The following is a 13,389-nucleotide window of genomic DNA, read 5'->3' as shown; positions in this document are numbered from 1 at the left end:
TGCCACTGCTCCCAGTGCATCCCAGTGCTCCCAGTCCGTCCCAGTGTTCCCAGTCCATCCCAATACATCCTGGTCTATCCCAGTGCTCTCAATCCTTCCCAGTGCTCCCAGTCCATCCCAACCCATCCCAGTGCTCCCAGTACTCTCACTCCATCCCAGTCCACCCCACTTTATCCCAGTCCATCCCAGTCCCTCTCCACGTGCCTCTCTCCCCTCCCCACCGCGCATGCGCAGCCCCCGCCCAGCCCTTCCCGCCACGCACGCGCGGACTGTACCACCCCACTACCGCCGGAGGGGGAGCCGGGCAGGACCCACGTCCCTCCCACTCTTCCCGCGCGAGTCTCTGCTCCACGCGTGTCCTTTAGCTGAGCTTCCACTCATGATTTCATCGCGGCTGCTCCTTTAGCGCGTTTCGGGCAGCGCGGAGGCGGCGGGGACGGGCGCGGGGGGGAGGCCGGGGTGGTACGTGCCGCGGGCGCGGGGCGGGGCCAGCGCCGCTGTTGCGTCTCTCCGGTCCCGGCGCCGCCGCCGCCATGAGGTGCGAGCGGGGCCGTGCCCGCTCTCCTGGGGATAACGGGGCTCGGGAGGCACCGGGGAGGGCTGCAGGAGACCGGGGAAGCGTTCTTAGAACCGGGGAAGTGTCCGGGCTGTGCCGCCTGGCTGCCCCGGGCGCTGTGAGGCGGCCGCGGCCTCCTGAGGCCTGGCGGGAAAATGGCGGATGGGCGCGCTGAGGGGCCGGGGGGCGAGAGCGGGGCCCGGGAGCGCCGGGCGGGGCGGGCTCCCTGGTCTGGGGCCGTGTGCTGCTCGGATGAGCCCCTTGAGGCTGCTCGAGGTGTCCGGGGAGCTCAGGCCGGGGACCTGAGGGGCCGGGGGGAGGAGTCCCTGAGGGGGGTGAGGGTCCCTGAGAGGGGGATGATGGTCCCTGAGGGGGGTGAGGGTCCTTTAGGGGGAGTGAGGGTCCCTGAGGGCGGTGAGGTTTTTCTGAGGGGGGTGAGGGTCCCTGAGAGGGAGGTGAGGGTCCCTGAGGGAGGGAGGAGTCCCTTAGTGGGGGGTGAGGGTCCCTTAGGGGCCGGGGGGAGGAGTCCCTGAGGGGGATGAGGGTCTCTGAGGAGTTGAGAGGATTGAGGGGGATGAGGGTCCCTTAAAGGGGTGAGGGTCCCTGAGAGGCAGATGAGTGTCCCTGAGGGGCCGGGGGGGAGGAGTCCCTGAGGGGGGTGAGGGTCCCTTAGAGAGGGATGAGGGTCCCTGAGGGGTCCCAGAGGCTGCTGAAGGTCCCTGAACTGGCTGACGGGGCTCCCTCAGGGGCCGGTGATGGTCCCTAAAGGCGGTTTAATCCCCCGAGGAGGGTGACACAGTCCCCCGAGGAGGGTGACACAGCCCCCCAGGGCACTGCAGGGTCCCGGGGAGAGCTGAGGGGGCCGTGGGGTCCCCGCGGTGGGCGCAGCCCCCTCTGACCCGTGCTGATCCCTCCCTGTGGCAGTATGCTCCGGCTGCAGAAGAGGCTGGCCTCCAGCGTCCTGCGCTGCGGGAAGAAGAAGGTGTGGCTGGATCCCAACGAGACCAATGAGATCGCCAACGCCAACTCCCGTGCGTGAGGGGCTCTGCGGGGCGGGGAGGGGGAACAGGGCGTTTGGGGGGCAGGAATGTGAGATCAGAGGTTTTGGGGGGCAAGAATGTGAGAGCAGAGGTTTTGAGGAGTTCAGTAACAGTGAAATTGGTTCAGATTGATAAAATCATTGAGTCTGGTAAAAATCTCCCAAAGCCACGTGCGGTGCAGCCCTTGGCTTAGGTAAAAATTCAGCCCCTTGAGCAACTTCTTTGCAGTTTAAAGTGAGATTTTTGGGGTTTGAGGTGCCCTGGTGCTGTGCTCTGAGATAACCAGTGAGGGAATTTGGGATCACTGGAGGGTTTGTGGGAGGGACAGGACGGGAATCAGGGCTCTGAGGGGGGCAGGGCTGGGGTCACTGCTGGGCTGGAGGTGCCAGGGGAGGGGGTGGCAGTGCTGGGGGGGTGGTGGCAGTGCCGGGGGAGGTGGTGGCAGTGCCAGGGGTGGTGGTGGCAGTGCCAGGGGGGGTGGTGGCAGTGCCAGGGGGGTGGTGGCAGTGCCGGGGGAGGGGGTGGCAGTGCCAGGAGAGGTGGTGTCAGTGCCAGGGGGGGTGGTGGCAGTGCTGGGGGGGTGGTGGCAGTGCCGGGGGAGGTGGTGGCAGTGCCGGGGGAGGTGGTGGCAGTGCCAGGGGGGTGGTGGCAGTGCCGGGGGAGGTGGTGGCAGTGCCGGGGGAGGTGGTGGCAGTGCCGGGGGAGGTGGTGGCAGTGCCAGGGGGGCAGTGGCAGTGCCAGGGGGGTGGTGGCAGTGCCGGGGGAGGTGGTGGCAGTGCCAGGGGAGACGATGGCAGTGCCAGGGGGAGTGGTGGCAGTCCCAGGGGATGTTGCTGGCAGTCCCAGAAGACGTTCCGTGCCCCTTTCAGGGCAGCAGATCCGGAAGCTGATCAAGGATGGGCTGATCATCCGCAAGCCGGTGACGGTTCACTCCCGCGCCCGCTGCAGGAAGAACACGCTGGCCCGGCGCAAGGGCCGCCACATGGGCATCGGTGAGGGCTGAAATCCTGCTGGGAACGGGGGAGATTCCTCATCTCCCACAGCCCCTGCTGCTCCCTCACCCTGGGGAATCACAGGATGTGTGGGCTGGAAGAGAGCTTTGAGATCATCGAGTCCACCCCAGCCTTAATACTTCAATTAGATCATGGCACCCAGTGCCACATCCAGGGATGGTGACTCCACCACCTCCCCAGGCAGTCTATTCCAGTATTTAATCACTCCTTCTGTGAAAAACTTCTAATATCCAACCTATATTTCCCTTGACACAACTTAAGAATGTGTCCTCTCCTTCTCTCAGTTGCTACCTGGAGAAAGAGACCAACCCTCAGCTGTCTGCAATTCCTCTTCAGGAGGTTGTAGAGAGTGATAAGGTCACTCTTGAGTCTCCTTTTCGTCCCCCTGAGCTTGGGGCAGCGACAGGAAACCGCTGGGTTGTGTCAGTGCTCGTGGAGAGGAGGCTGGAGGGCTTTGGGGTGGGTGTGGGGTTTAGCTGGTGGGATTTGGGCTCGTCCTCACCCCGTTCCCCCTCCAGGCAAGAGGAAGGGCACGGCCAACGCCCGCATGCCCGAGAAGGTCACCTGGATGCGGCGCATGCGGATCCTGCGGCGGCTCCTGCGGCGCTACCGCGAGTCCAAGAAGATCGACCGCCACATGTGAGCCCAGTGCCCCTTCAGAGCCTGGAGTTACAGCCTGCCTGGGCACTGCTGGGCCATTCCCAGCCCTCCCTGAGCCATTCCCAGCCCTGCCTGGGCACTCTGGGGCTGTTCCCAGCCATTCCTGGGCCCTGCCTGGGCCGTTCCCAGCCATTCCTGGGCCCTGCCTGGGCCATTCCCAGCCCTGCCTGGGCCATTCCCAGCTCTCCCTGAGTCATTCCCAGTGCTCCCTTGGCCATTCCCAGCCTTCCCTGGGTAATCCCAGCCCTCCCTGAGCCATTCCCAGCCCTCCCTGGGCAGTCCTGGGCCATTCCCAGCCCTCCCTGAGCCATTCCCAGCCTTCCCTGGGTAATCCTGAGCCATTCCCAGCCCTCCCTGAGCCATTCCCAGCCCTCTCTGGGCAATCCTGTGCCATTCCCAGCCCTGCCTGAGCCTGCCTGGGCCATTCCAAGCTCTCCTTTGGCCATTCCCAGCTCTCCCTGAGCCATTTCCAGTGCTCCCGTGGCCATCCCCAGCCCTCCCTGGTCAATCCTGGCCATTCCCAGCCCAGGGCATGCAGGGTCCAGGCAGGGATTGATGTCCCACCCCTCTGTGCCCCGCAGGTACCACAGCCTGTACCTGAAGGTCAAGGGGAACGTGTTCAAGAACAAGCGGATCCTGATGGAGCACATCCACAAGCTGAAGGCAGACAAGGCCCGCAAGAAGCTGCTGGCGTGAGTCCTGCTGCAGACAGGAGGGGGATTAGCAGGAATATTCCCCCCTGTGGGGCATTCCGGGGGGGTTCTGGCAGGATTCAATCCCAAACTGGGCAGGGCTGGCTGTGGGAGCAGAGCAGTGTGGGGTCCTGGTGGGGTTTTGGTGCTCAGAGAGAAGTGGGAACGGGGAAATCCCTGATCCAGAATGATGGTGAATGATTGACTGGGGAGGGGAAGGATTGCAAAATCCCACTGTGTCTTTGAGGGGAAAAAGCTGAATCTGTTCACTCTGGGCGGAGACAGGTGACCCCAGAACTGCTCCGGGTGGGAAAACCCCGGGATCCGGTGGGGTCATGGGGGATGTGAGCAGGGCCTCGGGGACACTGGGGACACTGGGGACAGTGGGGACAGTGTCAGGGCAGGGTGGGGCTGTCCCAGCCCCCCTGACAGCCCCCACCCCGCAGGGACCAGGCGGAGGCGCGGCGCTCCAAGACCAAGGAGGCGCGGAAACGCCGCGAGGAGCGGCTGCAGGCCAAGAAGGAGGAGATCATCAAAACCCTCTCCAAGGAGGAGGAGGCCAAGAAGTGACCACGGGCTGTGCCCTGCACCGAGCCTTCTCCATCCCCAGGCACCCAATAAAACATCCCGGACTCTTCCCGAGGCTCCGTGTCTGCAGTGGGGAACAGGGAATGGCTGGAAAATCCCTGAGAATCCCTATTTGGGGCCCCGAGTTCCCAGACTCTGACAGGGACCCCCTGACCCCTCCCCAAAGGTTCAGGGGGGAGCTGAAGGTCTGGGGGAGGTTTGGGGGGCGCAGCACCCCCAGAGGGGGAGGACCCAGGGCTGGGAGGGGCTGGAGCTCACACCAGGGACCCCCCAGGGCTGGGTCCAGAACCCCCAGATTGCTCCAGGACACCCCAAACTCCTCCAGCAGCTCCTTGGCAGCCCCATCCTGCAGTGGGAATGTCTGGACAGATGGACAGACAGACACGGCCTGGCCTGAGCTCTGCCCTTCCCCCGAGCCCACCTGGGGGGGTTTAATGGGCTGGGGAGGGGCCCCCCACCTCATGACAGAGATGGGACCCCTGGGGTGGGTGGGTGACCCCCACCCTTATGTGACATCCCCTGTGTCCTGTCCCAGTGTCACCGTGAGGGGGGACAGCACCCAGAGACCCCTCCCCAAATCTGACAATCTCCAAGGAGGAGACACAGCCCCCACCCACCTTTACCCCAGGGGGGCCCTGCGAACACCCATTTCCTGCCCAAAATGAGCCAAATCTGGCAGAAATTAAATGGTTAAAACAGCGGTGGTGACAGGACACACAAGGGGAGTCTTGGCTGGGACAAAGGGACAGGGGCAGCCCCCAGGGGTGTCCCCCCGTTGTGGTGGCAACAAACGCCGCCCCTCCCTCCCGGTGTTTACTGTCAACACCCTGCACTGGACCCGACTGGGCCCGGCCCCGCTCCCATCCCCCTCCCCTGCCCATAAAGGGGGGTGGGGCCACCCCCTGTCCCCTCTCCGCTGTCCCCTCTGCCCGCGGGGTGTCCCCGGCTGTCCCCACCATGCTCTTCTGGCACGGCCCGCCCGAGCACTGCTGGTCCGGCCCTGGGGACATGTACCCCCTGCCCGGCCCCGGGGGGCTCAGGTACGCCCACCCTCCCCGGGGGCTCGGGGAAACTGAGGCACGGCCCAGCGCCCACCCTCCCCGGGGGCTCGGGGAAACTGAGGCACGGCCCAGCGCCCACCCTCCCCGGGGGCTCGGGGAAACTGAGGCACGGCCCAGCGCCCACCCTCCCCGGGGGCTCGGGGAAACTGAGGCACGGCCCAGCGCCCACCCTCCCCGGGGGGTGTTTTCCCGCAGGGACCCCCCGGTCCTGCCCTACCTGAAGCAGGAGGAGCCCAGCGGAATCTCCCCCTCGCAGCCGCCCGTCCCCGCCTTCCAGTACGTGCTGTGCGCCCCCACCTCCCCCGCCGTGCGGCACCACGAGGAGACCCTCACCTACCTCAACCAGGGTGAGTCTGGGGGCTCCGGGGAGGAGAGACCCCACCCTGACCCTGCTCAGGGCTCAGCCCCCGCCCCCTCCCCAGGACAATCCTATGAGATCCGCATGATGGGGACGGCCCGGGGGGACCCCGCCGAGGGCCGCAGGGTGCTCAAGGTGAGCGGGGTGGGGACCCCGGGGTGGGGGGAGACCGCGGGGCAAAGCTCCGGGCTCAAATCCCGGCTCGGTCCCGGCCAGACACAGTTTTGTCCCAGTCCAGCTTTATCTGAGCCCCAGTTCAGTCTCATCTGAGCCCCAGTTCTGCCCCAGTCCAGCCAAAATTTTGCCCCTGTCCAGCCCCATCTCAGCCCCGGTTATGCCCCAGTTCAAATCCAGTCCAGCCTCAGCTTTGCCCCAGTCCAGTCTCATCTCAGCCTCAGTTTTGCACCAGTTCAGCCTCATTCCAGCTCCATCTCAGCCCCAGTTCTGCCCCAGTCCAGTCCAAGCTTTGCCCAGTCCAAATCCAACCCAGCCCCAGCCCTATCATAGTTCTGCCCCAGTCCAAATCCAGTCTAGCCCCAGTTCTGCCCCAGTGCAGCCCCAGTTCAGCCTCATTTCAGCCCCAGTTCTGCCCCAGTCCAAACCCAGTCTAGCCCCAGTTCTGCCCCAGTACAGTCCCAGTCTTGTCACAGTCCAGTCCCATCTCAGCCTCTTCTGCCCCAGCCCAGTCCAAGCTCTGCCCCAGTTCAAATCCAGTCCAGCCCTGGCTCTGCCCCAGTCCAGTCTGTTTCACCACAGTCCAGCCCCATCTCAGCCCCAGTTTTGCTCCAGTGCAGCCCCAGTTCAGCCTCATTTCAGCCCCAGTTCTGCCCCAGTCCAAACCCAGTCTAGCCCCAGTTCTGCCCCAGTCCAGTCCCAGTTTTGCCCCAGCCAAGTCTCATCTCAGCCTCAGTTTTCCCCAGTGCAGCCCCAGTTCAGCCCCATCTCTGCCTCAGTCCAAATCCAGTCTAGCCCCAGTTCTGCCCCACTCCAGTCCCAGTTTCACCACAGTCCAGTCCCATCTCAGCTTCAGTTTTCCCCAGTCCAATCCTAGTTCTGTCCCAGTCCAAATCCAGTCTAGCCCCAGTTCTGCTCCAGTCCAGCCCCAATTTTGCCCCAGTGCAGCCCCAGTTTTGTCACAGTCCAACCCCATCTCAGCCCCAGTTGAAATCCAGTCTAGCCCCAGTTTTGCCCCAGTCCAGCCCAAATTTTGCCTCAGTCCAGTCTCATCTCAGCCTCAGTTCTGCCCCAGCCGAATCCAAGCTCTGCCCCAGTCCAAATCCGGTCTAGCCCCAGTTCTGCCCCAGTCCAGTCCCAGTTCTGTCCCAGTCCAAATCCAGTCCAGTCCCAGTTCTGCCCCAGTCCAGCCCCAGTTTTGTCACAGTCCGGCCCAAATTTAGACACAGTCCAGCCCCATCTCAGCCTCAGTTTTGCTCCAGTGCAGCCCCAGTTCAGCCTCATTTCAGCCCCATCTCAGCCCCAGTCCTGCCCCAGTCCAGCCCAAATTTTACCCCAGTCCAGTCCCAGTTTTGTCACAGTCTAGCCCCATCTCGGCCTCAGTTTTGCCCCAGTCCAATCCTAGTTCTGCCCCAATCCAAATCCAGTCTAGCCCAAATTTTGCCCCAGTGCAGTCCCATCTCAGCCCCAGTTCTGCCCCAGCCGAATCCAAGCTCTGCCCCAGTCCAAATCCGGTCTAGCCCTGGTTCTGCCTCAGTCCAGTCCCAGTTTTGCTCCAGCCCAGCCCCATCTCAGCCTCAGTTGTGCCCCAGTTCTGCTCCAGTCCAGCTCAAATTTTGCCACAGTCCTGTCCCATCTCAGCCTCAGTTTTCCCCAGTGCAGCAGCCCCAGTTCAGCCTCATTTCATCCCCAGTTCTGCCCAGTTCTACCCCAGTCCAGCCCCAGTTTTGTCACAGTCTAGCCCCATCTCAGCCCCAGTCCTGCCCCAGTTCTGCCCCAGATCAGCCTCATTTCAGCTCCATCTCAGCCCCAGTTCTGCCCCAGTCCAATCCAAGCTCTGCTCCAGTCCAAATCCAGTCTAGCCCTGATTCTGTCCCAGTCCAGTCCCAGTTTCACCACAGTCCAGCCCCATCTCAGCCCCAGTTATGCCCCAGTTCAAATCCAACCTAGCCCCGGTTCTGCCCCAGTCTAGTCCCATCTCAGCCCCAGTCCAGTCCCAGCCCAAACCCAGTCCAGCCCCAGCCCAGCCCGGTGTCCGGCGGGCCGTGGCCGCGTGTCCAGCCCTGTCGGTGGCCGTGGCTCGGCCTGGCTGCCCTGCCCCTGCCCCTGCCCCTGCCCCCTGCCCCTGCCCCCTGCCCCTGCCCCTGCCCCTGTCCCTGCCCCTGCCCCTGCCCCTGCCCCCTGCCCCTGCCCCCTGCCCCTGCCCCTGCCCCTGCCCCTGCCCCTGCCCCCTGCCCCTGCCCCCTGCCCCCTGCCCCTGCCCCTGCCCCCTGTCCCTGCCCCTGTCCCTGCCCCTGCCCCTGTCCCTGCCCCTGCCCCCTGCCCCTGCCCCTGCCCCCTGCCCCTGCCCCCTGTCCCTGCCCCTGTCCCTGCCCCTGCCCCTGTCCCTGCCCCTGCCCCTGCCCCCTGCCCCTGCCCCCTGCCCCTGCCCCCTGCCCCCTGCCCCTGCCCCTGCCCCCTGCCCCTGCCCCCTGCCCCCTGCCCCTGCCCCCTGCCCCTGCCCCTGCCCCTGCCCCTGCCCCCTGCCCCTGCCCCTGTCCCTGCCCCTGCCCCTGCCCCCTGCCCCTGCCCCCTGCCCCTGCCCCCTGCCCCCTGCCCCTGCCCCTGCCCCCTGCCCCTGTCCCTGCCCCTGCCCCTGCCCCTGCCCCTGCCCCTGCCCCTGTCCCTGCCCCTGCCCCTGCCCCTGCCCCTGCCCCCTGCCCCTGCCCCTGCCCCTGTCCCTGCCCCTGCCCCTGCCCCTGCCCCTGCCCCTGCCCCTGCCTCTGCCCCTGCCCCTGCCCCCTGTCCCGTCCAGAGCGCGGTCCGGGTGGTTTTCCACGACCGGCGGCTCCAGTTCTCGGAGCAGCAGCAGCTCGAGGGCTGGCGCTGGAGCCGCCCCGGGGACCGAATCCTGGACATCGGTGAGTGCCGGGCCCGGGGGGCACAGGGGGGGCTGCGGGGGCCGTGCTGACCCCCCTCCCGCAGACATCCCGCTCTCGGTGGGGATCCTGGAGCCCCAAATCCACCCCACGCTGCTCAACACGGTGGAATTCCTCTGGGACCCCTCCAGGCGCACCTCCGTGTTTGTGCAGGTGGGAGCCGGGCCTGGGGGGCTCAGGGGGCTTTGAGGGGCTCGGGGGGCTTTGGGGGGCTTTGGGGGGGGGTCCTGGGGGGCTCAGGGGGGGGGGTTCTGGGGGGCTTGGAGGGGTTCTGGGAGGCTTTGGGGGGCTCAGGGGGCTTTGGGGGGCTCGGGGGGGTTCTGGGGGGTCTATGGGGGGTTCTGAGGGGCTCTGGGGGGCTCTGGGGGGTCACAGCGCCCCACTGCCCCCCCCCCCCCCCCCTCAGGTTCACTGCATCAGCACGGAGTTCACGCTGAGGAAGAACGGGGGGGAGAAGGGGGTTCCCTTCCGCATCCAGATCGACACCTTCGGGCCTTTGGGGGGCAGGGGGGACCCCCCCGAGCACCTGCACTCGGCCAGTTGCCTCGTCAAGGTCTTCAAGGTATCGTGGGGAGGGGGGGAACCAGTGTCACCGGTGTCACCAGTGCCCCCCCAGTGTGACCAGTGTGACCAGTGCTCCCCAGTGTGACCAGTGTGACCATTGTCACCAGTGCTCCCCAGTGTGACCAGTGCCCTCCTGGTGTGACCAGTGCTCCCAGTGTCCCCAGTTGTGACCAGTGCCCCCAGTGCCCCCAGTGCTCCCAGTATGACCAGTGCCCTCAGTGTGACCAGTACCCCCAGTGTCCCCAGTTGTGACCAGTGCTCCCACTGTGACCAGTGCCCTCAGTCCCCAGTGTCCCCAGTGCTCCCAGTGTCCCCCCGGTACTGGGAGATGCAGCTCTGGGCGGTGCCGGGGGTGGGTGCACGGCGGGGTCTGGGCCCCCCAAGGCTCCAGGTGGTTTTGGGGGGTCCCGGTGATCCCGGGGGGTCCCGGGTGATCCCGGGCAGTCCCGAGCGGTCCCAGAGGGTCCCGGTGATCTCGGGGGATCCCGGGCGGTCCCAGAGGGTCCCGGTGATCTCGGGGGATCCCGGGCGGTCCCAGAGGGTCCCGGTGATCCCGGGGGGTCCCGGGCCGCCCTCACCCCCGGCCCAGCCCAAAGGGGCGGACAGGAAGCAGAGGACGGACCGGGAGAAGGTGGAGAAGCAGCCGGCGGCGGAGCGGGAGAAATTCCAGCCGGCCTACGAGAGCACCGTGCTGGCCGAGGTGGGGCCCGGCCCCCAGAGCCCCCCAGGGCCCCCCGGGACCCCCCAGGACCCCTCACCCACCTCCCCATCCCTCCCTCCCTCCCCAGTGCCCGCCAAGGCCGGACGCGCTGGGCGCCCCCCAGAGCCCCCCGGGCCTGCCGTCCCCGCTGCCCTTCAAACTGCTCAGCCCCGAGAGGTGAGCGGGGACCCCCGGACCCCCCCTTTCCCCCCTGCCCGGTGCCCCCCGCTCATCCCAGCCCGTCCCGTCCCGTCCCGCAGGGTTTGTGTGTCCCCGCCCTGCGACACCGAGGGACCCCCGGAGAGTCCCACCGAGGTGAGGGAGCGACCAGTGCGGCCCCTGAGCCCCCCAGGAGGGGCTGGGGGGATGTTCTGTGCCACCTGAGCCCCCTAGAGCCCCCTGAGCCCCCCCTGAGCCCCCCAGGAGGGGCTGGGGGGATGTTCTGTGCCCCCTGAGCCCCCCAGAGCCCCCTGAGCCCCCCCTGAGCCCCCCAGGAGGGGCTGGGGGGATGTTCTGTGCCCCCTGAGCCCCCCAGAGTCCCCCCAGAGTCCCCCCTGAGCCCCCCTGTGCCCCCTGAGCCCCCTGAGCCCCCCTGAGCCCCCCCAGGCGCTGAGCCCCAGCGCATCCCCCCTGGAGACTCAGCAGTGGCTCCTCCGGCGCCGCTTCTCCTCCTGCGCCCGCGTCTTCTCCAACTTCACCGGTGAGAGCCTGGGCTGGGCCGGGCCGGGGGGGCAGAGCCGGGACCCCCCTCCCGCCGCCCCCTGAGCCCCCCCCCCGTCCGCAGGGGCGGATCTGCTGAAACTCTCCCGCAGGGACCTGATCCAGATCTGCGGGGCCCCGGACGGGATCCGCCTGTGCCACGCCCTGGCCGGCAGGTGAGGCCCCCGCCCCCCGGGGGCTGCTTTTGGGGAGCCCCGGAAGGTTCTGTGGGGTCCGGGAGGATCCTGAGCCCCCCCGCAGACCCTTCTCTGCCCCCCCAGGTGCCCCCGGCCCCGGCTCACCCTGTACGTGGCGCGGGAGCCCCGCGGGGCTGAGGGAGCCCAGGAGGTGGGGCCAGGTGAGGAGGGGGCTCAGGTGTGTGGGGGGGCTCAGGTGTGTGAGAGGAGGGGCTCAGGTGTGTGGGGGGGCTCAGGTGTGTGTGAGGAGGGGCTCAGGTGTGTGGGGAGGGGCTCAGGTGTGTGAGGAGGGGCTCAGGTGTGTGTGTGGGGCTCAGGTGTGTGTGAGGAGGGGCTCAGGTGTGTGGGGAGGGGCTCAGGTGTGTGAGGAGGGGCTCAGGTGTGAGGAGGGGCTCAGGTGTGTGGGGAGGGGCTCAGGTGTGTGTGGGGGGCTCAGGTGTGAGGAGGGGCTCAGGTGTGAGGAGAGGGGTTCAGGTGTGTGAGGAGGGGCTCAGGTGTGTGAGGAGGGGCTCAGGTGTGTGTGAGGAGGGGGCTCAGGTGTGTGAGGAGGGGGCTCAGGTGTGAGGGGAGGGGCTCAGGTGTGTGTGAGGAGGGGCTCAGGTGTGTGTGAGGAGGGGGCTCAGGTGTGTGAGGAGGGGGCTCAGGTGTGCAGGGAGGGGCTCAGGTGTGTGTGAGGAGGGGGCTCAGGTGTGTGAGGAGGGGGCTCAGGTGTGAGGGGAGGGGCTCAGGTGTGTGTGAGGAGGGGCTCAGGTGTGTGTGAGGAGGGGCTCAGGTGTGTGTGAGGAGGGGCTCAGGTGTATGAGGAGAGGGGCTCAGGTGTGTGAGGAGGGGCTCAGGTGTGTGTGAGGAGGGGCTCAGGTGTATGAGGAGAGGGGCTCAGGTGTGTGAGGAGGGGCTCAGGTGTGTGTGAGGAGGGGCTCAGGTGTGTGTGAGGAGGGGCTCAGGTGTGCGGGGAGGGGCTCAGGTGTGTGAGGAGGGGCTCAGGTGTGCGGGGAGGGGCTCAGGTGTGTGAGGAAAGGGGGCTCAGGTGTGTGAGGAGGGGCTCAGGTGTGTGAGGAGGGGCTCAGGTGTGTGAGGAGGGGCTCAGGTGTGTGTGAGGAGGGGCTCAGGTGTGTGTGAGGAGGGGCTCAGGTGTGCGGGGAGGGGCTCAGGTGTGGGGAGGGGCTCAGGTGTGGGGAGGGGCTCAGGTGTGCAGGTGCAGAGCAGGGATGGAGGGTGGGCACTCACAGCCCTGTCCCATCCCATCCCATCCCCTGGATCCCACCCCACCCCCGCTCTCCCCCCAGGGCTGTACCAGGAGCTGTCCCTGGAGCAGCTCTCTGTGCCGGAGCTCCGGGGGAAGCTGGCCGAGCTGCTGGCGCTGCCCCCGGGGCAGATCCTGCGCCTCTCCCGGCAGGGCCCCGGCGGCATCCAGGTCCTCGTCAGTGACGCGGTGAGGGGGACACGGGGACAACCCGGGGAGGGGAGGGACAGACCCCTGGGGGTCCCCAGTGCTGGGGCAGGACGGGGGTTCAGCCCCCCTGAACTCCCCCCCGCTCTGCCCCGCAGATGATCAGGAACCTCCAGGACGAGACGAGTTTCGTGGTGACGATCGGCAAAGGTACCGGGGGCGGGGGGGCTGGGCTGGGCCGGGAGGGGACAGTCGGTGTCCCTGGCTGAGCCCCGGCCCCGCACAGCCCCCGACGGCCTCCAGCTGCTGCTGCGGTAGGAGCCGGGCCCGAGCGGGGAGGGGACATCGCTGGAGCCAGAGCCGTGCGGGGACACGGAGAGGAGCCCCCCATCCGTCCATCCATCCCTCCATCCATCCATCCATCCATCCCTCCATCCATCCATCCATCCCTCCATCCATCCATCCATCCATCCATCCCTCCATCCATCCATCCATCCATCCCTCATCCATCCCTCCATCCATCCCTCCATCCATCCCTCCATCCATCCCTCCATCCATCCATCCATCCATCCCTCCATCCATCCATCCATCCATCCATCCATCCATCCATCCATCCATCCATCCCTCCATCCATCCATCCATCCATCCATCCATCCCTCCATCCATCCCTCCATCCATCCATCCATCCCTCCATCCATCCCTCCATCCATCCATCCATCCATCCATCCATCCATCCATCCATCCATCCATCCATCCATCCATCCCTGCCCCAGCAGGAC

General features: G+C 66.8%; 2 protein-coding genes across 2 annotated transcripts; both read left to right on the top strand.

The window, feature by feature from the left end:
- The first annotated feature begins 472 nt into the window (after positions 1-472).
- RPL19 (ribosomal protein L19) lies at positions 473-4,598 on the top strand. The gene is made up of 6 exons (XM_083877407.1): positions 473-538; positions 1,481-1,587; positions 2,466-2,588; positions 3,128-3,248; positions 3,851-3,961; positions 4,408-4,598. The coding sequence occupies exons 1-6, from the start codon at positions 534-536 to the stop codon at positions 4,529-4,531; spliced, it is 591 nt and encodes a 196-aa protein (XP_083733533.1). The 5' UTR covers positions 473-533; the 3' UTR covers positions 4,532-4,598.
- An 875-nt stretch (positions 4,599-5,473) lies between these two features.
- LOC310918793 (transcription factor CP2-like protein 1) lies at positions 5,474-13,034 on the top strand. Its single transcript, XM_083877769.1, has 15 exons — positions 5,474-5,589; positions 5,806-5,957; positions 6,033-6,103; positions 8,937-9,042; positions 9,107-9,213; positions 9,467-9,622; positions 10,214-10,324; positions 10,413-10,501; positions 10,585-10,639; positions 10,922-11,024; positions 11,109-11,199; positions 11,305-11,381; positions 12,507-12,652; positions 12,769-12,820; positions 12,897-13,034. The coding sequence occupies exons 1-15, from the start codon at positions 5,507-5,509 to the stop codon at positions 12,926-12,928; spliced, it is 1,431 nt and encodes a 476-aa protein (XP_083733895.1). The 5' UTR covers positions 5,474-5,506; the 3' UTR covers positions 12,929-13,034.
- The last annotated feature ends 355 nt before the right edge of the window (positions 13,035-13,389 follow it).

This window comes from Zosterops lateralis (assembly GCF_965231275.1).
Source record: "Zosterops lateralis genome assembly, chromosome: 24".
NCBI classification, from domain to species: Eukaryota; Metazoa; Chordata; class Aves; order Passeriformes; family Zosteropidae; genus Zosterops; species Zosterops lateralis.
Note: the sequence above shows the minus strand (reverse complement) of the source record. Positions and strands in the feature narration are given on the sequence as shown.